The sequence below is a fragment of the Diospyros lotus genome, chromosome 4, assembly GCF_014633365.1.
Source record: "Diospyros lotus cultivar Yz01 chromosome 4, ASM1463336v1, whole genome shotgun sequence".
NCBI lineage: Eukaryota > Viridiplantae > Streptophyta > Magnoliopsida > Ericales > Ebenaceae > Diospyros > Diospyros lotus.
The window spans coordinates 15,185,524-15,211,453 of NC_068341.1; the positions used below are offsets into that span (position 1 = coordinate 15,185,524).

Below are 25,930 nucleotides of genomic sequence, written 5' to 3' on the forward strand. Positions count from 1 at the left end.
ACTGGATCAATGTGGTTTTGTTGTCTACAGAAAGTTTAGACCCCTCGCCCTTTCTGCGTAGTCATTAGCTGGCCAAATCATATTGTCAACTTTCTTTGTTGAAGCTAGAGTTTTTGGTAACGGCCATATATAATGAACCCAGACACAGATGATCCCTTGAACATTGTGATGCAAAGTTACTCAGATCCCATGTTTGGTGTACCATTTGCAAACTTACATTTTAAGTTGCTGTTAACTACACCAGAACTGAATATAAGATGTTTCCAATCAATGGTGTTGTTGAGGTACAATAATTCATTCATTCAATAGAACTTTTAGTCTTTAGGAGATTGTAAGACAGAAAATAGTTAGAGCGCATGGTGTCTTTCTTGCGAGTTCTTTGATGATTAAATCAATTTCAGTTGAAAAATAGAGAAATATTCACATAACTTGTGTAGGAGTTTTTACATATTGGAGAGTAAAAAGTTACCCTATTTATAGAGGTTGAACCTTAAACCCTAAATTCTATTTATAAAAATTGAAATTGATAGATGAGAGAGTAAAAAGTTACCCTATTAGGTGGCATTCTTTGATTAAGATTGCATTCGGAGGGCCTTTAAGAGACTTATCACTCTATTGGAGAGTCTTCTTTAACTCTTGGATGAAGGTTATCCACGAAGTATATGGAGACCTAGATAGGAGAGTCTCTTGGATTACTCTTTTATTTTTTGAATTCTTTTAAATTTGTTTATTCTGCATCTTTATTTTTTTTTTTAAAAGTGAATCTTGACTGACATTATCAATTATACTTTTCTTAATTGTTCTTCAATCTCCATTAGTTGTCACCTTAAAATCTCCATCAGTAGGCAATCATCGTATTGGGGTGGGGGGGCTTACAATAGTGGGAATTTATTTTGTTTGTACTTTATGTTAGATGATTATGGCTCAAAACAAACTAGTTGACTATGATTGAATCAAGAATCTGATCAAAACTCCTATTGTAATAGATGAAATTAAATTAAATTATTGGGTCCAGGTTAAATAGTTTTACACTCTGGCTTTGGATTCTATGTTGTGGTCAATCACTAAACACAAACCATCCATGGATTTCTCAAGTAAATATCAATTTTGACATGTAATCTTGATTCCATTATTCAAGCTAAGTACAAGCCAAAAAAAAAAAATCAATTTCTCAAGAACTCAGAATCGTAAAAAATCTTATTGAGCACGAACCAAACTGAACTTGCACGTCAAGGGATTAATTGTCTTCAACTAAATATTTGTCATCACTAAGTCCAGCCATGGTGAAATTTCTATTCTAATCCTCGTAAGCTAATCTAAGTCCACCCATGCTCTTGCACTCGCTCTTTTCTTTCTTTTCCCTTCTCCCTCCCTTGGGTTTCTACTTGTCCAACAATGTATCCTTCTCTTTCTCTGTATCTATTTTCTTGCTTGCTTTCTGTTAGCCTAATAAGACTTCAAATTTGTCTGGAGTCCTAGTTGTGGCCATTTCGATTTGCATGCAATTTACTTTGGGCATCCCCCCACCACCTTGAAAAGAGAATGATTATTTTATTTTAAGTTTCTATTAATTTGACAAATCGATTAATAAAGTGAACATTGTTAAGACTTTTAAAAGGTTAACAGAATACCGAGAATAAGGTGATAGAGCTCGCGATTCATCAAGGATGAGCGTCTTCTATCGTTTCCTTAGTCGTTGCCCAAGTATTTTCCCAAAAAAGCTAAGGCCCCTGGGCCAATCAGGCCTGGCGGTTTGGCAGGCCCGCCTGGTTCCTTGGCCGGGCCGATCCCGAGATCGTCATCTTGCCTCGGTAGACCAACAGGGCTTAGCAAAAAATGATTTGAGTACTTCTCTCAATTTGAAACAAGGACCCTTTACAACGGCTAGCCGTCCAAAAGAATATTAATGTTTCAGACAAATCCCCTCCCCCCTCCCTCTCTCTGTCTAGTCGATTCTGTCGCCATTTTGAGATTTTCCAGCAGAGTTGTGGAGACACGTTTACCTGAGATAGCATCATCGGATCTTCATTTCGAAGAGAGCTAGGTGTTTTTTGCGCAAATTTCTCGTTCGGCCTGCCTCAATTTCTAGGGTTTTGAGGGTCAGGAATGGATCTTCCGCCAGAAATCGATGATTATATCAAAGAATCCATAGAATACGCTCTTGGCCTCCCCGTATCCAGCCATACTCTCGAGTCAAAGCTTCGAGCCTCTGAACAAGCCCTCATCCAACTCCGGGCCAGAACTTGTACCTACAATCCAGATTGAAAGAGAAAGATGAGGCCATTGAACGCTCCAGGGTTTGTAATCCCGAAGTCAATTTTAATTATGGTCATAACTTTAGTTTTTGTATGATGATTTTTTTTTTTTTTTTTTTGGTCGATTGGATTTAGGCTGAATCGAGCATGAACGCCCTCGCCTTGAAGAAGTTTGTGGAGGAAAATCAGAAATTGGCGGCGGAGTGCACGAATCTTTTGAACCAGTGCAAGAAATGGGAAAAGGAGTGTTCTTTGTACGATCATGATCGAGAAGCTTTGATGGATTTTGGAAATGAGGCCGATGAACGTGCCAAAGAGGCCGAGATTCGAGTTTATGAATTGGAGGACAAGTTGCGAAGCCTGTCAGAAGAATTACAGTTCTACAGGCATCAATGCGAGATTCACAAGGTATATATTGGTTTTTTTGGGGGGTTGGGTACCATGACAAATATTTAATTTGAAGTTAAAAACTGTTGGTGGTATTCTTTAGAACTATTTCATATTTCAGTACGTCATTACATTTCTCAGAACATTTATTAGTTTTTGACTACCTCAAGGATGAGATGATAATAGAGTCAAATTATCTTGTCAATTTGATTACTTGAACTGAAGAATGGGTGAAATGGATAGTTTTTCTGGTCTATTTGGACGATTGGAGTAGTACTATCAAAATTTTATCAAGCTTTTCTATAGATTCTTTAAAATGCTCCATCTTTTCATTCAGAGATGTCACCTTATATAAAGCTCAGTTTAACACGCTTGTTAGTGATTTCAGCTTCTTTTATCCTGAAGTTCTATGATACGATGTAAATCAGCTGTAACTCTATCATATCATAACATTATACCCCTGAGGTATGAGGCTGTCATTCCAATCTAATAATTTACATGTGGCATGAGATTTTTTCTTTTTGCTGGCTTAATTTTTAGACTCCCTCTTAGCGAAAAAAATAATAATAAAGACTCCAGGATATGAAAAATGAATTGTTCTCATTAAGAATTTTGCATTAGGAAATTTGCCTCTGTTCCACTTAATGTTCTATATGTGCCTTCCCTTGAACATCTTCTCACCTCTATATAAGAAACACTATGTCAGATTCACGAGGATCTGGCAGTGTTCTAAGACTGATCCCTTCCGAATGGTAGAGACCACGGTAAGAATGAGAAGGATCTTGTAAGAGGGAGGAAAGAATTAGAAGAATAGGGAGAGAATTGAAGAAATAGAATGAGAGGCAAATTCATATTTCATTCAAAATATTCCATATCCAAAACAATAAGGTCGAGCACTATTTATAGCCTTCCTCACATGCTACATCTCCCACCAAGGATAATCGCCTAAGTTCACAACTCACTACTACCCTTATACAATTGCTTATATCATCTCCTCCCCATTGTTTTATTTATTACAGTATACCCCAGGTACATGACAAATACCCTCCCCTTAAAACATTTATTGTCCTCAAGAAATAGTTAAGAGACTAGCAACTCTAGGAAACTGCTTAAGTAAGTTTGGGAGGTACTCCCAAGTACTACTGTCGGTTGGCATGCTGGACCACTGCACTAGCACCTGTATGATTGGGGCTCAATGTTGATAAATGACTCTGCGGTCCACAATGGTAGTAGGTTCTAGGGGCAATTCAAAGTTGGGTGTTGTTTGTGGTAGCTGGGCATTGACTGGTCGGTTCTCCACCGACTTCTTCAATAGCAATACATGAAATACCGGATAGATTTGAGTTCCCTACTATAGTTGCAGTTTATAGGCTACATTTCCCATCTTAGCCGTAATGGGAAAGGGACCAAAGTATCTAGGACTCAGTTTAGAGATAGGGCTTGGAGTTAAGGCTTTGAGGTGTGGTCCCTTTAGCCTAAGGTAGACTGTCTCGCCCACCTTGAATGTTCTCTCACTCCTTCCTTTATTCGCTATCTGTTTCATCTGATTTTGGGCCATGGCTAAGTCCCTCTTTAGTTGTTAAAGGACCTGTTGTCGTTGTTGTAGGTGTTCATCCACCTCAGCCACACTGGTAGATACAGGAAAGGCTGGTAATAGGGGGGGCTAGTAGCCAAAAAGGCCTCGAAAGGTGTCATTTTAATGGCACTGTGGTAGGAGGAGTTATACCACTACTTTGCGACTGAAATCCACTTATGCTAGCCTTTTAGGTGTGTGAAACAAAGGCATCTAAGGTATGTTTTAAGGCATTGATTCACCCTTTCGATCTGCCTATCAGTTTGAGGGTGATAGGTGGAAGAGAGGCTTAGCTTAGCTCCCAATGATTTCATTAGCTACTGCCATAGAAGGCTAGTGAAAATCTTGTCTCGGTCTGACACTATAGTCTTCGGTACCCCATGCACCTTCACCACCTGATCTAAGAAAACCCGAGCTACTTCATGTTCTGTGTAAGGGTGAGTAAGGGCCATAAAGTAAGCAAATTTGGAGAACCTGTCTACAACCACAAATATGTATACAACCACAAAATATGTAGTCCTTTCCTTTTGACCTTGAAAGCCCTTCAATGAAGTCCATGGAAACATTCTCCCATGTCTACCCTGAATAGGCCACAGTCTCCGATTTACATCTCTTGCCCACATCACACACAAGTACACACTTCATCACCTCCTCTTTCAACTTAGGCCAACTAAATAGTTGCTTCACCTTGTGATAGGTATTTTGGACTCCGGAGTGGCCCCCCAGAGGAGATTTGTGTAAGGCCTACAATATCCTCCTCTTCAGTTCCATACTGTTTCCAACCACTAGCCTACCTTTGAATCTTATCACCCCATTCATCAGCGTATACCCCACTTTACTCGCAAGAGCAATTATCAGTTGTTCCAAAAGATTCTTGGTCTGCTCGTCCCCTTCATAACTCTTAGCCACTTCTTGACACCATTCTAGAACCAATGCTGAGATAGAAGTAATTGTCCCATCTTCAGGGCATCTAAACAAAGCATCTACTACAATGTTTTCCTTCCCCTTCTTGTACTGTATTGTGTAGTCCAAGTCCATTAGTTTAGTCATTCCCTTCCTCTGCAAATGGGTGTGAAGTTTCTGTTGAAGTAGAAACTTCAAACTCTCATGATCTGTTTTTATAACAAATTGGTTTCCCTCTAGATAATGCCTACATTTTTCCATCGCAAAAATAACCGCTAACAACTCCTTTTCGTACACATTGAGGCCCATATGTTTTGGGACTAGGGCCTGACTAATAAATGCTAAGGGTCTGCCTTCTTGCATGAGCATTGCCCCTATGCCCATTCCACTTGCATCTGTCTCCACCACAAATGTTTTGCTAAAATCAGTCAAGCTGAGCACGAGAGTCTTCATAGCTCTCTTTAATGACTCAAAAACGACTTTTGCCTTTTGATCCCACTCAAATCCATCCTTTTTTAATAAATCTATCAGTGGCCTACTGATGCTTTCATACCCCTTCACAAACCTCCTATAATAACCGGTCAACCCTAGAAAATCGCGTAGTGCCTTAACAGTCTTCGGTCTTGGCCAGTTGGTCATGGCAATCATTTTTTTTGGATCTGTACTCACTCCTCGGCCCAATATGATATACCCCAAATACTCCACCTGGCTATGTGCAAAGGCACACTTTGATCTCTTAATATACAACTTGTTGATTTTAATAATTTCAAATGTACTCCTCAAATGTTGTAGGTGGAGTTCAAAGGTTGGGCTGCATATAAGTATGTCGTCGAAGAATACGAGAATAAAATTTCTAAGGTATGGCTCGAAAATCTGGTTCATTAGAGATTGAAAAGTAGCCGGGGGCATTTGTTAACCCAAATGGCATGACGAGAAACTCATAATGGCCCTGGTGTGTTCTAAATTCGGTTTTGGAAATGTCTATTGGGTTCATCCATATTTAGTGGTATCCGGTAGAGATGTGTGCGGTGCGGTTTGGCCGATCTGAACCATTTTTAGCACGCCAAACCGCTGGTGCGATTTTCCGACCAAACCAAACCGCGGTCTGGTTTGGTGCGGTTTACCGCAGTTTGAAATCTGGTACAAGTGAGCCTTAAAACCACTAAAAATACTACTTAAAAATGGTAAATAAAGATACAAATATTAGTAAATAAAGACAATCAAAAGTAAACAAGTAGGAGCAGAAAATAAAGACAAAATAGTGTAATTTAACATACAACATTTCAACATTGAAAGTAGAAAGTAACCTGTTTAGCAATGAATTATGCAATTAACCTGTTGGGCGTGGCTTTTATAATAATAATTTTTTTATAATTTTTTTTTATATTTTCTTGGGCGGTTTGGCTTAAAACTGAACTGCCAACTGTACAAACCGCGAACCGCGCGGTTCGTATAACGTCTAAACCGTTTTCGACTGCAAAAATAAAAAATCAACCAGTTCGGTCTGGTTTGGCCGGTTTCCACAGTGCATTGGTTTTTTTGAACACCCCTAGTATCCGAATCTTAGGTCCAATTTAGAGAAGATAGTAGCTTGTTTAAGTTCATCTAGTAGGTCGTCAATGAGTGGAATGGGAAATTCGTTTTTGATGGTTCTTTCATTTAGTTGGTGATAATCAATACAAAACCGCCAGGAACCGTCTTTCTTTTTGACTAGCAATACTGGTGATGCAAAAGGACTGTGGCTGGGTCTTATGAGAGATTTGTGGAGCATCTCCTTAACCAATTTTTCGATCTCAGTTTTCTGGTTAGGAGGGTAACGGTAGGCACAAATGTTAACAGGTTTTGCATGGGGTTTTAGGTTGATGGTGTGGTCAATGGCTCGGTTTGGAGGTAAAGATTGAGGCTCTACAAATAAATTCTCAAATTCAACTAGGAGTATATTAAGTAGATCAGAATGGTGTACCTCAATGTGGAATGGGGGTGAACTCTCGATGGTTAACATGAATCCCCCTTCTGTAATTAGCTCCTCTTCTCCTTCCTTCATGGCCTGAACAGAGAACAATTGAGCCACTTGGCTCATCTTGTGTTTGAGTAGCTTCTACAACCCCTTGCTCGTAATCATCTTGCATACCCCCACCTCCTTGCTGCCTCTAAGTGTCATCTTCCTTCCCTCATTTTCTAATGTCACCTCCATTTTATTGAAGTCAAAACAGATCGGACTAACATTCTTCATCCAATCGACTCCCAAGATTACATCACATCCTCCTAATTTTAGAAGTCTCAAATCGGCCTCAAATCTCTCTCCCTGCATATCCTAACAGAACCCTACACATGTAGACTTGCTCATTACCTTATTCCCATTAGCTACCGTTACTGTCAATGGTTGAGTTGGAATCAGGGGACATTTCAACCTCTTAGCCGTCCTCTTATCCAAGAAATTGTAGGTACTCCACTCCCACTGTCAATTAGGATTATCAGCTTACTCTCCTCCACCTGCCCTTCCACCTTAATTATCTTGTTGTTGGTGAGTCCCTTAAGGGCATGTAGGGATATCTCACCATTGTCTTTTTCTTCTTCTTGTGCGTGTGTTATTTCTTCCCCTTCTATTGGATCCTCTTCTTCTCTTTCTAACAACAATAGTTGTTTCCTACATCAATGTCCCACATAGTACTTATCTCCACACCGAAAAGAGAGGCCTGCCTATCTCCTCTGTTCTATGGTCTTCCCTCTTTGGGGGTTGGGAGCCGGTAGCGCCAAGTTCTTCATACCCTGAGGTCTTCTTCCCTAGTCCCTGGTAAAACTCCTGCCAGGCAATGAATTCGTTGGAGCAACACTCGCTGCCCTTTGCTTCTTCATCAGTGCTTCCACTACCACCTCATGCAGCCTAGCACTGTCAGCAACATGCTTAGAGTACATGGTCTTAGCACTTTCACCAAGGGTCTCAATTCCTCACTCAAGCCGCTTATAAAGCTTGAAATGAAATAAGCCTCGATTAGGAAGGGGTTGTGGTTGAGCATTAAAGCCTTCAGCTCTTCAAATCTAAGTTGGTATTCCATCACCGTTCCAACCTGTTTGATTTTGTTAAATTCTTCAACCACATTAGATAGTCCTCGATCTCCAAACCTCTCGCAAAATTTTTCTACAAATTCTTCCCACCTGTAGAATTCCTGGACCGTGGACCACCCTTGATACCAAGCGTCCCCTGCGTCGTTAAGATACGCTGCTGCTATTGTTACCTTCTGCCTCTCTGCTACTCCATACCATTCGAACACCCTATCACACCTCCTAATCCACCAGCGAGGGTTTGTCCCATCTAACAAGGGAATTTCCGTCCTCGACATGTGTAAACCATGCGGATTGTGGTTTATCAGCGCCTCTTGTCGCTGTTCCCATTCGGCTTCCCCTGGCTCACCTTGATCTTCTTCCCCAATCGACGTCTCAGTGGTCCTCGGATTCCTTCTTCTCCCCGATACCATAGGATCTGTTATGCCTTGTTCGGTCAGAATTGGATCTGTCCTCCCTCGTGGGGGAAAATCAGGCAGAATGCTTACCTGATGCTGCCTTGCAAACATCACCATAAATCCTTGTAGCTCCTCTCAGATCTGAGTTTTTGCCACATCCAGCTTCCTGTCCATGGCGATGATCGCCTCATGATTCCTATCCGATCCCAACTCCAATTGATCTACCCTTGCCTGCAAGTTGGTCATTGAGGATCTACATTGTTGCACTTGAGCCTCCAATCCTTTCATTCATGTGCCTTCCGCCATAGACGTTTCCTTCACTCACGATTCCCAGAATGTGGCTCTAATACTAAATTGTCAAATCCACGAGGATCCGGCAATGTTCTAAGACTGATCCCTTCCGAATGGTAGAGACCACGGTAAGAACAAGAAGGATCTCGTAAGAGGGAGGACAGAATTAGAAGAATAGGGAGAGAAATGAAGAAATGAATGGAGGGAATTCATTTCATTCAAAATATTCCATATCCAAAACAGTAAGGCCGGCCACTATTTATAGCTTTCCTCACATCTACATCTCCGCCAAGGATAACTGCCTAAGTTCACAGCTCACTACTACCCTTATACAATTGCTTATATCATCTCCTCCCCACTGTTTTATTTATTACAGTATACCCCAGGTACATGACACACTGTTAATAATTACCCTTGAAAAATTGAACATAACAGCTATTAGTTATTGAATAACAATAGACAGTAATTAAGAATTAAATGAGAGTATATTATATTTTTGTTGCCTTTTTTCTCTGTTTTTTTAATTGACAAAGTGCATCAACCTCTAGTGACATGAATCATTCTATTATAGCTTTCAAGTGGTCGTGATGGTTATTTTTGTCAGGATGCATCTACTTTTTGATCAAACAGAAAAGTATTTAAAAAATATATGCCCGTGTTAGCAGTTATTAAACTGCTATAGGTGAATGTTTTCCTTATGAATCTTTATATCTTGGTGTGAGTTATCAGTACTAACTGATGCATATATGTCATTTGTGGTTGGACTATACATGCTAAATTTGGTCATGTATGTGGTAAGTATACAACGATCATAAAACATAGGAGGGATGGATGTCTGTTGTTCTACAACCATAAGCCACAGATTTATTGATTGAAAGTGAAATAGGTAGCACAATGATCACACATTAACAATGGTATAATAACTAATGGAAGGGATTTTCTAAGGCCACTAAAAATCTTATTAGTCTCTGCCTAACAATCATTACTAAATTACCTGAATTATCCCATTTGCAACAATGGCCTCAATTTAAGAAAAGTGGATTCGTGAGTCAAAAGGTATTAGGGCAACGGGTTTAACCACACCCGACTAAAGCTACTTCAGCAGCAGCTGGACATCATTATGTTGATGGGGGACCACAAGGTTTTTCTGTTTGCTTCTTTTTGGATATGTCTCCATCTGGCTTAGGAACTTATAGAATATAGACAAAATTTGTCCTGTTAATAGAATTAGACCATTTGTACTGCATAAAGCTCTGATAATCTTTATTTTTTCTTTTTTAATCTTGCTATGTTTTATATGCTTTTTTGTTGTGTCTGTTTTGCCAAAAGCCATAGATGAATGCATGAGCATGAAGGGTGTCTCTAGTGCATGGGACTCCCCGCTTTGTGAGGAGCTATTTGTACACAATATTGTCAGCTCCCAAAGGATCTGACCAATTCTCTCACCAATTCGGTGATAATGTTAGAAAAGGAGAAAGAATTAAGAAGTTTAGAAGGAATTAGAAGAACAAAGAATGGAGGGAGAAGAGAAGAGAGAGAGATTCAAAAGAATATCAAAATTCTGGTATTAGATATTTTCCTCAGGTGTGGACAGCTTGTAAATATATAAGCTGGTCCATCCACCCATGTGCGGCTAACCGCCTCCACATTCTGGGAATTACAAGCAATTAAGCTATTTCACTAGGTACAAGCTCTTACAGCAGTAACTAACTAGGTACAATCCCTCAATGCTGTAACAACTACTCATCGTCTTTAGTCTTCAAAAAATATGGTACCCCCCCCACATAGCTGGTACATGACAAATATTTCTCTTGCTTTTTTGTAAAGAGATGTTTCCACTGTTGGAGAGAATGAGACATCTCGGTTGTAGTCTCATTCTTGTGTTGCTGGTTGTGTGTTCTGCTGTGTTGTATCTTGGATGGTTGTATTATTTAGTTGTAGTTCTGTTTGTAGCAGAATATTTGTTAGTTGCGTTTGTTATGTTTGTTTAGCTTTGCTGTTAAGGCTATATATATGTGTTAGCCTCTCGGTTGTTATAAAGAGATTTAATTTCTCATTAATCAAATATTTTGGACGAGGTACTTTCTCTCAGATCTTCCAGTTTTCATTCAATTTCATTTTGTTTCATCCACAACACAAAATTATGAATGCAGAAATCTGTTATTGTAGTATATTTTGGTCAATGCAATATTAAGGGGGTCAGCTTGTGCCATGTAAGGGTAAAAAAAGTTGTTGCAAATGAGTAAAAAGGAAAGAAGAAACATAAAGAACCAAATATGCAAGGTGTATAATACATACTTGGTGCAAAGGGTTAGAAAGGTGTGTACCTCAATAAAGTACTCTCACCAGTTGTAGATACAGTTCTCTCCCTGTGTTGGTTGCTAGTTGTTACGTATGAATTGTAGCTAGAGCAACTAAATATCAAGATTGCCTTTTCAAGTTATGAGCTTGAAGGTATAATATGGATGCAACTTTTGATCTTCCAAGCAAAAAGAACCTTGTTTGTTTCTTAAAAGAAATGGCTTTATGGGTTGCAATGAAAACCTAGGTAGTGGTATAAGTGGTCTGAGACAATAATGATTGAGAATGATTAATGGTCTTTACGAAGGTTCTGGATGGCTTTTATTTGTAGTCAATAGGCTATGGGTGTTGGCTTTCGTTATTACATATGGATGACAGGCTCAACTTAATGGTGTATTTAAGACAAAAGATTTGAGTGCAAGAAATAAAATTAAGGCTATAGGCGTTCACACATATAGAAAAGCAGGAAAGTTGAACTTGTCATAGGTGAAGCCACAGCTCCCCACTAGCTTAACAACCCTCCATGACATAGCACATGTGCTTGCCATGTGGCAACATTAAATCTCTGGAATCTTCATCCAATGGAATGCCACAAAGCCTTCCTCATAAGCTTGTTGTGAGCAGTTTACTCCCCCTTCTTAGGGCCTTTCCTCAGAAATGATTGGCTCAACCTAAGGAAACAAGCAACAGTCACTTACCTTCATTAAAGCCTCAAAGTTCCTTCTACTGTTCCCCCTTACCAGGGGGGTTGATCACACTTGTCAACATCTCAACTATAGGCTTGACCCCACAAATTACTCCGTCTTGAGACTATTGCTCCCTCCTCATCTAAACTACCTAGGGTTGATAGACAAATCCCAAGGGTCCTGGATGGGGACCCTGGGATTTGTGAAACGGATGGCTTGAACCAAGAACTTTGGCAAAGTGCTCATTCATGTTCTTGTTGGCCATTCAACAAGAGAGTGAGGCACTAGAAGATAAAAGGCGCATTCATGAAGAATGGGGCCCATCAAACAGCAGTCATTCCTCTCTGTAACTCTTGGAAGTAGCTCCTGATCAAACTATTATGGCCTCCATACGTTTAAGATATATGAAGAAAAAGAAGAATAAGAAGCATCAAACAGCAGTCACTGCTCTCTGCAGCTCTTGGGAGGAGCACCTGATCAAACTAAGATGATTCCATAGATTCTAGATATATGAAGAAGAAGAAATGGCATTTATCTTTTTCGGGACTAATTGGTGGAGGTACGCTTTCCTGCTCATTGTGGAGTTTTGTTACAAAATTAGAACTCCACATAAATAAATTTTCAAACTAAAACTTCTCTACATTATTTTTTAAAATATAACACTCCTCTTTCCATATCAGAAGGTGCATCATTAGAGATGCAGGACCTAGAGAAGAACAGCTGGCTCAGCCAGCGGTTTCAGAGAAGAATTGTTGGGCAAGCCAGTGGTTCCCATTGGAAACCCCTGACTCAACTAGCAGCTTCAACTGGGAACAGCTGGGCCAATGGTTCCCATCTTATAAATAAAATGGACTGGTTCCCACTAATAAAATGTGAACTGTGTGTTGTGGTTCCCATTTTAATATGATAACCATTGTTCATTAAAATGGAAAGGACTGGTTCCCAAATAAAACTGTTGTCTGAGCCAGTGGTTCTACCTTGGCTTCATCTGTTATTTTTGCCTGACATGGCAGGGGAGTTTTATTATGGGAAATAATTTAGGGGGATTTTTAGTTTGGAAAAATATTTTGTTGAGAGTTCTAGTTTTGTTAAAGGAACTTTGTTATCCGTTCAACATGTGTCTTAGACATTCAGAAACTAGCATAATAATAAAATATTAGAACATGCGGATGCCCAAAATGTTTCTTTATTACACATTGTCTCAAACGACACACAAAATGAAAAGTGTCCTACTTCCTAGTTATTTTACTGTTTTAATTTATAAGAGGTAAACAAATCATTTTAGCACAACTCAGGTCTTTTACAAGTATATCTTTGTTTAACAGCTAGTTTCATATTCAGGTTGTGAACCCAGTCCCTTCTACTTGTCTTCAAATAACTATTGTGAACTTGATGGTTTGATATGCTTCTTAGTGGTAGTTGACGAAAATCTGAACATTTTTCCTTTTTTCTTCTTTTTATCTTAAAAGGTTGATTCATCTGCAGAAGGTTCAGTCATGGAACAACTTATACTTGAGTCGTTGGTGACAACTTTGGTGGGCAATGATGAAGTTGCACCAATTGCACATGCCTTTCTAGAGGCAAATGGCAGAGTAGAAGCAAGCCAAAAGTTGCTCAAAATGTGGAATAGGTTGGATTATTTTCTCTATTATGTGGACATGTTATGGTATTATGATGATATGTGTATCTTCAGAAATTGCTGCCGTTGAGGGCTGCAGAATTCTAGGTTGAAGTTGTATCCAATCCCTATTTCTGCTAATTTTCTTTCTCTGCTATGGATAGCCTAAGGCCTTCAACTCAGAAGGTTCTTGCACTGGCTGCTCAAGTCAAATCTCTACAGGAAGACAAGGAACATTTAAGGATTAATCTTACTAGAGCTGAAGAGGAGGTAAGCAGGTTAATTGCACTTGTTTTTTTCTTTATTTTGTTTTGACTTACATGGAATGTCAGTAGACATAACAACTCTATATATGCTTAGGTGAATGTGTTGTTTGATCAAAACAAGATATTGGATAAGGAGAACGAAAGGTTGATGAGGCACAAAGAAAGATCCCATCCTGGATCTGCTGAAAAACGCAGTGCCAGCAGCACGTCTGCCAAGGTGAGTCAGGAAAAGAGTATATTACTCATTAGATGCACACATGTATTCACGTCACAGGCCTAAGATTCGTATAACTTGCTTGGCATGCTAAAATTATTGTTCGCATCATTTGCTTGCTGTGCAGGGGAGCAAGAGAAAATCTAGCCCCAGGCTGTGCAGCCTGATTGAGGGGAAACTCGATTTCACTGATGATGATTCGCCAAGAAAGCCCCTGTCATCCTTGCAGCAAAACTCTCCCGAGTCTAGAATGTACAAGAAATAACAAAACAAATATTCTTGCATCTGACTATAACTTGTCTCGTATCCAAGATGCTCACATTCTTGGCTACTTATTCAATGCATTTAAAAGAATTTGATTTTTTTTTCCCCCAAGTATTATCCATTTTGGTGTTCCTAAGGTACCGTTCGATTTGCATCTAACTAGCTCGCATTCATTCATTCATCTTGCCCCTTGTTAGAATGGGCCGATTTAATCTCTGAATAACTTGATACTTTTCTTGACGCACTATGAATGCTTCCTAAGAGAGACATTTCCAAGTATATCCTCTCTATGGACGGATGCGGAGCTGGGCTCGAAAACAGGCTACGTTTGATGATTTATGTTCTTTCGTTCATTGTAGTTAATTTTTTCCTAATTTTTGTGCTTTTTTGTTTTTAGTTTTTTATGTTTTCTTTTCAATTGTTAATATCTTTAGCTCAACGGTGGTAGTAGCAAAAACAGTGTTTAAGTGATTCATATAAATTTGAAGATGTAATTAGCAATTGCTTGGATGTGGTTGCAAGAGAAATTTTCTCCATGCCCAATTAAATGGGATAATGGGCTAAGTAAAGGGTAGTGGTTGGCGGTAGTCATCTTGATGGAAAGAATCACCTGTTCTTACCTCTTAAGTGGTTGTTAGTCCTCTCTCTTCTTATAAATACACACAGAAAATTACTCCATTTATGATGAGTTTGTGAATTAAGAGGCTGTTTGGCTTTGACAAACTCGAATAATTGTTAGAAAGAACAAGGTAAACATCGACTATTTATCTTTTTCTTTGTTCTTGTTTGGTTTGGGTTTGGGATGAGGGTTGAGGCCAAACTTCTAGTTTCTAGTCTTCAATTCTCCGATCCCTCTCGATTCTTCTCAATTTGCTATTGAGCCCTTAGCTAAGTTGGGGGCTTTTTGCATACGGTTTGTCTCTTCCTCTTCTTATCAATAAAATCCTAGATATATCCCTTATATGATTCGAGATTGTTGCACTTTTATTGGGCTCAATATCCCCACTCTCCAAACAAGACAATGTGGCTACAACCAAACGACAATCATTAGTCGTCGTAGCTAGCCAAGATTTCCTCTGTGCCCCATTGCAATGATGGCATGTGTTTTTTGCACAATGACAATTACAACCAAATCCATTCAAACCCTAAAGTTTGATTTAGGGCTTTTGGTATGTTTGGTTCCAACCTAATCCTAAACTAGGATAAGTTGTTACTCCTATTTAAGTTTTTGTTCTATAATAAGTTATTCCAATTTCAAGCTCAATAAATAAATTAATATATAATGAATTCTTAATTTCAATTGGACTTAAGAAAATAATAAACAATTGGGTTGAGCTTTATTTTAAAAGGTAATAATAATAATAAAATATTTATTCCTAATGTTCTAGCCTAGTTTTAATTAAGCCCAAACTTGTATTTTAAATACCCCAAATCTAATCTTTCTAAAATAAGCCTAACCCCTACAATTTTTTTTGGAAAAAAAAAAAAAAGAAGGCTTAGTCTTAACTAAGTCTAATCTTCTATTTTAAAAACAAGCTTGAATCTAGGTTTGTTTTAAGAAAAAGAAAGGTCCAACCCCTATAGTTAAATCAAGGCTCCTTATTTTTTTTTGAAATAAAACCCAACATAACATCAATATAGTAATATTAATCTCTAGAGCACAGGTCAAGTGGTCGGACCATAATAAGTTAGGATTCGTACTAGTAGGTCATGGGGTTTGACTCATTGTCCTACACAGTGAGACAAAGTCTCCACCTGTAATTTACTTCTTTTGTTAAAATTAAGAGCACGAGTAGCGAGAGATCACATAAGGGCGATAATCCCAAAAAAACATAGCAATATTATACTCATTCTATTCCATTCTTTAAGGTTGTTCTATCTTCGAGGTCCGCTTGTCGATTAGAATACTCACTTTAAGCTATCGATTATTTTAGTTATTAACTTTTATATTAAATGTTTCTTTATATGCTCTTATGTAATGTTAGATGACTTTGATACTACCTGATAATAGTATTTGAGACCGACCACCACATGTCGTCTTAGCAATTGGACCTCGGGAGTGGAGCTTCGGACTTGGAGCTATCGGATCTCGAGAATAGAACTTGCAAGACAACAGAGTAACGGGGTTAGGATCCCCCAGGGTGGACTCCGACTCTCAAATAAATAGAGTAAATGCGAGTAGCAATAAATGTAAGAGTTAGAAAGCTTGGTCATACCTAATGAGGACCCTTATTTTTTATAGGCAAGTCCGTTATAGAGTGCCTGAGATGGGCGGGCACAACTTCTGAGGATCCCCAGTCAAACTGGAACGGGTCTCACGATTCAGCCTTGATTTTTCGAATTTCGCATTGAATTGTGAATTTGCCACGTGTCAGTCTCTTGGGCAATCTACGTGACAAGTGAGACTATTAGTGCATAAGGATATTCTTGTAATTTTAGGTTATGCCACATCACTACCTAAACAAGAAGCAATTAAGAGTTATACTTTCTAAAGCATTGTCTATGAGGAATTATATTATTTTGGTTTTACCATATTCATATACTTGTTCAATTTATAAATTTCACAACATTCTACTTTAATTGCATTTAAATAGGGAAATAAGAAGGCATGGTATGATTTGCCATATCCTCCTATTGTCGTAAACATGTATGATACTTTGAGAATAAAAAAAAAATAAAAATGCATTAAATTATCTATTATGAATGTAAAATAAAACTAATTCCTTATGACACGTGGAAGTAATTAGTTAGAATCTTAATTGTAGTATTGGTTAGTCATTAGTGCACCATGTTTATTTATATGTGAATCTAAATGAGTGAGTATGTCTATCACCAAAGATAAAGAATAATGTTATTGGTACACTTTGGGCTATATAAAAGTGTACCGATGACAAAAATATCCCTCATAAGACGTATAAAGGCGCGTGAGGTGTATGGAGACGGTGTATATTTTAGTCATAATACTCATTTGTATAGCTCAATATGTACAAAAATAATGTACATCTAACATGATTCAAAGATAAATACGTGAGTGTCAGTAAGTTTTGTCATTTTGTTATTCCTACATTGAATATAAATATGAGTACGAGCACTAAATAGGGTCTATCATATCATATCATGTGATGTTTTTATTTGTTTATTTTTCTCAATGCTTATGTATATTTGGTTGGCATGCTTAAATAAAATCGAATCCCTATCCCTGTGATGACTGCTTACTCGACATAGCATAACATGGGACAAAATTGTTGCATCGTTTTTAGTGTGTAGATTAAAAATTAAGAAACTTCATTCACAACATCTATTAAAAGAGAAAGATCATGGTGGCTATGTTCCAAAATACTACATACACTCTTCAATGGATGAGATGTTTCTTATTATCTAGCGAGAGTTGTAATTCTATTGAACAAAAATTTAGCTTACTATCCCCCTAATTTGGGTTGTAAAAATTGACAATTCGTATGTTAACGTTTCCGATTTTGATCTGAAACAACATTTCTTTCTCTTTCCATTTATTTTCCTCTTTTGGTTAGGAATTTTTAGGGGTGCTCAAAAAAATCGACGTACCACGAAAACCACCCACACCAAACCAAACCGCACTGGATCGTGCAATTTTTTTAAAGTGGTGATCCGGCACGATTTGAGAAACCCCCAAACCGCACACCACACGGTTTGGGGGTTTCGTAGTTCATTTTTAAACCGAACCGTCCAATATATATTATAATAATTAAAAATATAAAAAATAAAATGTAAAATATAAAAGGAGGTGGAGGTAACCCTAAATCATTTCAGCATTTTTCTCATCTCCCCTCTTCATCTCTCAAAACTTCACACGTACCCATTCTTATCGACTGTCGCACCAGTCTTGCACCCACTCATCGTCTGTCGACTGCCATACCAGACCACCTGACCCATCCTCTGTCGGTCGCCACACCAGATCATGAGGCACGAGCAATGAAGACTTGCGACGACCCCCGCTGCTGGCCGCACCAATCCACGCACGAGCGAGCGACGACCCCAATTGCTGGCCGCACCAATCCACACACGAGTGATGAAGACTTGTGATGACCCATCCCTCGTTGTTGGTCACACCAGTCCATGGACGACTCAGATTTGTTTTCCCCCTCATCCTAGATCAACAGATCCAACGATACCAACTCCATTTTTGACAAGGTATCTCTTCCATTTGTACTTCCACTCCTGAATGTTTTGTTATTAAGATGGTTTGGTGCGGAAGCTTGAGATCTTTGGTGGACATTGTCTTATCAAGATATTTGGATTTGGATTTATTTGTATGTCGATTGGGGTTGTTGGGATTTATCTGCAAAACGTGAAAATCGCACTAAACTGCATCGCATTACGCAATGTAGTTTGGTGCGATTTTTTCATGCCAAATCAAATCAATTGGTTTGACTACATGTGGAAATCGCATGTGTGGTTCCGCACAATAAATTGGCCAAAAATCGGTCAAACTGAACTGTGCACACCCCTAGATATCTCTTTTCAATTTTCAATTATAAAATTTTCTACAAATTACAATGCCCATTTTGTTTACTTGGTAAAAATTGTATATATGAACTTTTTTAGTTTGAAATTTTAATTGTAAGAAATTTTGTTTGAGTAAAATATATCGTTGGTCCCTAAAATTTATATTTTTTAATAAATTAATTATTATATTTTAATTATTGTCACTACAATAATTAGACTTTAATTTTATTAAAATTAGGTTTTTTTTGTTTTTTAAATTTTTTTATTAATTAAATTAATGGAATATACACTAATATAAACTCCAGCCATAAAAAGTTAAAATTAATCTAAATCATAACTCCTTCAATCAATAATTTAAGAAATTATATTAATGTATATCTTTTTAATTTTTGTTAATAAATTTTAACAAAAAAATTTTAAAAAATTAATATTAACAAAAATTAAAACATAATAACTAATTTATTATAAGATATAAACTTTAGGGATTAATACCATCTTCTTAAATAATATTTTCTTCGCTGGAAGTAGAAAAAATCTCGACCTCCCTTATCCAGTTGAGAGCACACTCTTTCTGCAGTGTTCTTCTCCCACGTCTATGCATTAGGCTAAAGAAAAACCTCTGATTTGAATCTCTCGCTTGGTTGAATCAATGGCGTTTGTTCGCCTTCTTTGTTTTCCATCCACCTCTCAGTTCTACCCCAAACAAGCACTCTTTCTCTCCCAAACAGCGCCCTTATCATCTTCTCTGTCAAAGCCCGTCCAATTCAACCACGCTCTTTTCCCTCCTTTTTCCTCTCTCCGTCTTTCCCCCGCACTTCTCATTAAAACCCAGAATTCTAATCCTTTTGTCTTCCGTTCCCCTGTCTCAATCCAAGCCCAAACCACCGTTGAAGCCCCGGAAGTTGAAGACTCGGAGACTGTAAAACCAGAAGAAGACGAAGAAGAAGAAGAAGAAGAAGAAGAAGATGACGAAGCTTCTAGAACCAGATTGCTGGCCCAGAACGTCCCCTGGACGAGCACTGTCGATGACATTCGCCCCCTCTTCGAGCAATACGGGACCGTTGTTGATATAGAGGTTTCTGCTTTATCAAAATTTTCCCCCGGTGTTGATGTTCATTTCGCTTTATGGGGAGCCTTGTTTTCTAATTGGGTGTTTTCTGTTTTTCCTCTATTGGTTTTAAATTAAGCTCTCTATGCATAACAAAACTAGAAACAGGGGATTAGCCTTCGTTACCATGGGTTCGCCCGAGGAAGCTCGCGCAGCTCTCAACAATCTGGAGTCTTATGTAAGGATATTTGATTGACTTGCATTTTAGAATTCCTTTAGTATATATCGAAAAATGTAATGGTTTTTGGGTATATCTACTGCATTATCTGCTTTCAAGGACTAAAGAATTATTGGGGTCTCTTTCTTTGCCGCTGAAGTTAGGTTTATTGTTTGGCGTGTGTGCCATGTAGGAATTTGAAGGTCGTGCTTTAAAGCTCAATTGGGCGAAGCCACGAAAGACGAAACCTTCTCCTGCCATGCAGCCTAAGCCCGTGCCTATCCACAACTTGTTTGTTGCAAATTTGTCATATGAAGCCAGGGCTAAGGATCTTAAGGAGTTTTTCAATTCTGAAAATGCCAATGTTGTTTCTGCGGAAATTATATTCCATGAAAATCCAAGGAGGTCTGCTGGGTATGGATTTGTATCCTTCAATTCCAAGGAGGAGGCTGAAGCGGCTCTTGCTGCTTTTCAAGGAAAGGTATGTTTTGGAGAAGCTACTCGTGCCTGCCTAATTTGTTCTATAAGCTGCTGTTTCCCTATATTGTGCTGCTTGTCTTCTTCTTTTTTTCCCCCCGCGAGGGTGGGCGTGGGGGTGGTTGGATTGTCGGTTCAAAGCATGTTAGACTTTGTCTGTTGTGCAAAACCTTTTTTCTGAGCACCTGTTCTGTAACAGCTGTTTATGGGAAGACCAATTCGAGTGGCTCGTAGCAGAAGATTCTTGAGACAAGCAACAAAAGCGAGTACTCAATTGGAGAATGCGAAAAATAAACCAAACCCTGATGCTGAACAAGCAGAAGCCCTTGAAGCTTGATGGTGAATTTTCTGGGACAGTTAGGTTTTTCAGTTTTTTCTTTTGAGGGGTATACTTCCATGTACTGTCATTAACGTTGAGCATGTTAATTGAAATCTCATATAATATTCTGTCTAGATTGAGTTAACTTTCTTTTTTGCTTTATTATTAGTAATTTGACATATGGTGTATTTTTCTGGTTATGCTAGAGTTTGTCAAGTAGTTTGGAACATTAATGCGTCACAGATGCACCCTTTAGCTGTTGTTTCATGTAGATTTAGAATAATAGGAGTTTATTGATATATCCTAATTTTTCATTGGCAAACCTAATCTAACAATGCTGATATAGGCTTTCAGTCTTTACTTTGACAATACTAAATGCAAGAAAACAACTAAGTTTTTGTTCTTTCATGATACCCTCCCCCCCCCCCCCCCCCCCCAAAAAAAAAAAAAAAAAAAAAAAAGAGTAAAAATTGCAATGCAAGCTCATAATTGGCAACTAACTTAGTTGAAGATTGATTCTTTATATGTTTCTTGATGAATTTCTGAATGCATATACTGTCACACTAAGAAAAGGCTACCTGCCCTATCATCGTGTCATGGCCATGCACAAAGGCCTGAAATATTAAAAAGCTGAAACTTGTTAAACTTATACAACTCCAAATAACATTTTTCCAAATTGACTTTTGTAATCTTTTGGGAAGATGCTAACCAAACTACCTAATAGAAGCCTAGTTTGCAACTGCCCTCTAGTCTCATGATAGAGATAGTGGGAAATACTTCGCATTTGCTTTGTGGATCTTGTTAGTTAGAAAATGCAACTGCTTAGAAGATGAAGTTGTCTTTCTATCAAATATTGTCAAATTTATGTGGTCATGGGTCATTGTTTTGTTCTTGATAGGGTCAGCGGTACTTATAGGCGGTTTAAAAGTTGACTTTGCTGACAATTTCTGTTCTTGGAAATCATAGGTTTCAAAATTTCCATTGTACTTGTACGCCTCATCGTAAGCATGTTTCTCAAGTTGGTTAGACCATTGGAGTGGTTTCTGGGCTTGGAATCTTGTACCACAAACACCTGATTTGTAGGGTTTTGAGTTTTTTATGGTTGTCAAATTATTCAGACATTTTCTATAAAGTTTTCTCATGCCTTTAGGGCTTTTCTGATTGTGTATATTATATAAATTACATTTTTCTGTATTATGAATTTAGAGTGGTGGAATTTTGTTTTCCTTTTTTTTTTCTTTTGTTAAAGGACGAACTTGGAGCTCTTACTTTTGGCTTGAGTGTGGATCTCAAGCAGTACTTGTGGACCATTTTGTTTTTATTTTATTTTGGGTCCTAAAATTAACCTATAGCAAGTTCACATTCAAAAATCTAAACTGCAGACTTGAATCCATTGCTTTAAAATCATTGGCTTATTGGGTTTACTTCCATGTCTGGTCCACCAGCGTTCCCTCATTTTAGCATAGAGAACAGAAATGCTATCCTGTCCTAAGCAGTTTTGACTTGCACCAAATTTATTCTTCAGTACATCATTAATCTTATAGTTCCATGTCAACCAAAGGGGAATCAGGTCGAAACTCATACTTGCTAAAATATTGCTTCATAGGTTATGTAGTATTTATAAGAATGGAGAACAAAATATTAACAAAATGCTTCAAAAAATGGGCATTTTGATTGACAGGCTTCATGAAAATGTTTTGTATAGCTACAGTGTTCTGTTGATTGAAGCAAACTTTACCTGTAGAAATCTCTGCTTCCTTTCCCACCTCCCCCTTCCCATGCATGCTTGTGCATGTGCATGTACATATGGAGAAGGGTGCGCGCTCGCTCACGGGGGCGTGGGGGCGGTGGGAGGGGTGTATATTTGTTTCATATACATGATTGGAGCAAAAGGGTAAAATTACTATCATGATAATTTATGTTCTCCTCAGGGAAAAGTACCTTGCACATGGATTAGTCCTTTTTAAAATAAAGATAGAACAAACAATTTTTCTTAGTCTCTGGCTGCATTTTAAATTTCCAAGCTTTATTCTCTAAACTTCTTTTTTATTTAGTTACACTTTTTACTAGTTATCGTATTGCCTAGTGATAAATAATTTGTTTTTTATAGGTCAATCATTTCAATTATTCTGATTTCATTGTTTACCTTGCATAAATTATGCATATGTATATCAAGTCTCACTCTCTTTATGAGCTCATTAGAGGAATGAAGCATGATTCCATGGAAATGCCCGCTATTTGGGATTCCCATGTTGATGTGTGAAATTTGACGGAAAAAGCATCCTGTTTTATTCACATGCAGCCCTAGTTATAGGGTTAGATATTTACAGCTTTGGAAAAATTACAATAAGGAAAGATTACAATACAACACATTAGGAAAGTATCCTAATTTGAAATTAGGAAACTATCCAAACAAGATTTAAAAACTTTCTAAAAAACTTTAGCATTCTGAAGCAGTCACGGATGGCTGCTTTCCTTTCTCTTTGAAGCAATCATTGATTGCTGCTTTCCTTTCTCTTTGAAGCAATCATTGATTGCTGCTTTCCTTTCTTGGCTGCTTTCCTTCCTCTTGAATCTTCTCATGTCAACATGATGAAAAAGAATCCCTGCAACATGTCATGGACTAACAGCATCCTCATTTCAATGTTATTTTTTTTTGTATTATGCCCAGGTTTAAGCCATATTTACTTCATAACCCCCTGCATTTTTCTGATTTCCTTTTGACAATTGCCCCATTAATCTACTCAGGCAGCTGCAATATTTGAATGCAATCATCTAGCTAGGTATCTGTAGTTTCTGATTGTGGTATGCTCTTCGTAAAGGAAAGTAAGGTTACCTGCATAGTTCATATGTCTTGTCTTCTATTATTTTGTGCCTGATGAAAAGCAAGAACTAAAGGGCTATATTTGGATCTAGGATCTTTGAGCAGAAAGGAAAATGAAATGGATAAAATATAAATCAAAACTACAAGACCATAAGTACGTTTATTTTCTTTTCCTTGTACAAATCTTGGTTCCAAAGATAGCGTATTGACTCATCAAGAAGAAATTTACCTTTCTGTCTAGATGTTACGACCAGTGGGAATGTGACCTGTGGCACCTGGAACAATCATTTCTTGATGATCTGAGCTGCACATTGAGTTCTCAAGTGTTAATGTCTACCTTCTCTAAGTTGTATTCACATTGTTTTTAATAGTGATGAATAGTTTATTGATTCTTCATTTTTCCTGTTGCTGAATTAGTTGGAGGGGGAACATATTTGGTTTGACTATTTTGCATGTTTCAACATGTATGACTTTACCCAATCTATTCAGAAGTGTCTGTAATCATGTAAGGAGTGAAGAATGAACATTGCTTAAATGATTCAAACCTCCTCACTAATTGAAAACAGATTATTTTGGTAGCAATATATCAAATTTACCGACACAGACTGCATGCCCAAACTTCTAATCTTCCATTTGTTGTTTTTGTTTTGTTTTTTTTTCTACACTTGTTTTCCTCACTGAGATTCTGATTTTTTATGAGGTTGCTGAGGTAAGCCACCTTTCCATCATAAACTTAAAACTTGATTAGAGCAACATATTTTTCCAGTACTTTTTCAATATACACATACCATTGCTTTCTTAACTTACTCATAAAGAAGCTGACACCTGTTGGATTTGTTTCCGTAATTTCAGTTTGTGAATTACTATTTATATGCTTGGTTTTCTTGAAACATAAATGTACCTGCTTCTCACTAGCGTTTCTTGTGTGTTTTCCCTTGGCTTTGTGCTCGATGAACAGCCTTAAGGAACCATAGAAGAAAGAAATTATCCATTCTGTCCACTGCATGTTACAACCGTTGTATTTTGGCCTTCTGGTGGTTGTGATGCATGAAATCCCTTGGTTTCTAAGCAATAACCGAAAAAGAATTGTCAGGGTCTTGGCCTGAAAAGGGGTAATTCTCCTCGTGTGAGGAGAATTAGGGTTGAGTTTAAGAGAGAGAGAGCGAGAGGGAGAGAAATGAGAGGGAGAGTATGAACAGAGAGAAGGAAACTGGAATTCATCAAAATATGCATCGATGATCTCTTATTGAAAGGGAAAGCCCCTTATATAAGCCCATCCTCATAGGTGGCTCAATTGTTACAACCACCTTCAACTGCTTAAACTCCCTTGGCTCCTACTGTTATTTTGTTACAACCTTCCAATTGTATCTACTATCATTAACAGCCTCTTGTTATGCTACCCTCTACTTGTTACAACCTCCCCATACATTGATTAATCCCTCTAACTACCCTTAACCACCATAAAGGCTCCTGACAATAACCCCCAATTCAAAACTTTCTCATCCTCAAGAAAGCGAAAGGACCCTGGCTATTTGCAGAAATTGCTGCAACAAGTTGGGAAGGTACTCCCAAGTATTATTGTCGGGGTGGAGATGTGTCCACTGCACTAACACTTGGGTAATAGGAACGCCATGCTGGTAGATCACCCTCTTATCTAATATCAAGGCAGGTTCTAACTGAGGAAAAGATTCAGAACCAAAGTTAGGCAACGTAGAAGAAACCTGCTGCATACCAATAGATTTCTTGAGCAATGAGACATGAAAAATCAGGTGAATATGAGAATTAGGTGGTAGCTGTAACTAGTAGGCAACAGATCCGAACTTAGCCACAATCTGAAAAGGGCCAAAAAACTTAGGGCTCAACTTGGAAATTGGACTATTAGTGAGGGCTCGTTGATGAGCATGCCTTAACTTCAAGTAAACCAAATCTCCAACAGAAAATTCCCGCTCACTTTGCTGGCAATCCTCAAATTGCTTCATCCTATGCTAGGCGGTAGCCTGCTCCCTCTTAAGGATCTGCAACACCTCATGTTGCTGCTGTAGGAATTCATCCACCGAAACTACGGACGATGAGGACATGGTGGCAGGTAAATAAGATGGCTTGTAGCCATATAAGGCCTAAAACAGGGACATCTTAATAGAGGTGTGATAACAGGAATTATACCACCATTGTGATAAAGAAAGCCATCGGTGCCACTGACGGAGATGAGCTAAACAAAGGCAGCGCAAGTAATTCTTGAGGCATTGATTTACCCTCTCCGTTTGGCCATCCGTTTCCAGATGGTAGGCAATAGACATATGTAAGCAAACTCCCAATGACTTAAACAATTCTTGCCACATGA

General features: G+C 38.2%; 2 protein-coding genes and 1 long non-coding RNA gene across 6 annotated transcripts; 2 read left to right on the top strand and 1 right to left on the bottom strand.

Annotated features, from left to right (window-relative positions):
• Positions 1-1,214: 1,214 nt before the first annotated feature.
• On the top strand, positions 1,215-14,324 carry LOC127800399 (uncharacterized). The gene is given in 7 exon segments (XM_052334986.1): positions 1,215-2,233; positions 2,236-2,297; positions 2,391-2,663; positions 13,327-13,487; positions 13,640-13,745; positions 13,836-13,958; positions 14,083-14,324. Coding segments are annotated over 7 exon segments (990 nt in total). The 5' UTR covers positions 1,215-2,106; the 3' UTR covers positions 14,221-14,324.
• Positions 14,325-19,237: 4,913 nt separating this feature from the next.
• Positions 19,238-24,086, top strand: LOC127800401 (RNA-binding protein CP31B, chloroplastic). 3 transcript variants are annotated; one of them, XM_052334989.1, is made up of 5 exons: positions 19,238-19,779; positions 19,892-19,990; positions 20,163-20,450; positions 20,646-20,785; positions 23,831-24,086. In XM_052334989.1, the coding sequence occupies exons 1-4, from the start codon at positions 19,354-19,356 to the stop codon at positions 20,781-20,783; spliced, it is 951 nt and encodes a 316-aa protein (XP_052190949.1). In that variant the 5' UTR covers positions 19,238-19,353; the 3' UTR covers positions 20,784-20,785; positions 23,831-24,086. The 3 variants fall into 3 exon arrangements, with proteins under 3 accessions (XP_052190949.1, XP_052190950.1, XP_052190948.1); XM_052334990.1 differs by lacking the exon at positions 23,831-24,086 and adding an exon at positions 21,732-21,959; XM_052334988.1 differs by lacking the exon at positions 23,831-24,086 and having other exon boundaries at positions 20,646-21,007.
• On the bottom strand, positions 23,102-24,878 carry LOC127800402 (uncharacterized). 2 transcript variants are annotated; one of them, XR_008022801.1, is made up of 3 exons: positions 24,491-24,878; positions 23,819-23,893; positions 23,102-23,640 (listed from the first exon to the last, which is right to left on the bottom strand). It is a non-coding gene; the product is annotated as an uncharacterized LOC127800402 (long non-coding RNA). The 2 variants fall into 2 exon arrangements; XR_008022800.1 differs by having other exon boundaries at positions 23,102-23,601; positions 24,491-24,877.
• Positions 24,879-25,930: the final 1,052 nt, after the last annotated feature.

Coding starts and splice junctions, on each gene's coding strand:
- LOC127800401 (XM_052334989.1), top strand. CDS start 19,354: ATGGCGTTTGTTCGCCTTCTTTGTTTTCCATCCACCTCTCAGTTCTAC. Junction 19,780..19,891: donor GGACCGTTGTTGATATAGAG/GTTTCTGCTTTA, acceptor TTTTAAATTAAG/CTCTCTATGCATAACAAAAC. Junction 19,991..20,162: donor TCAACAATCTGGAGTCTTAT/GTAAGGATATTT, acceptor TGTGCCATGTAG/GAATTTGAAGGTCGTGCTTT.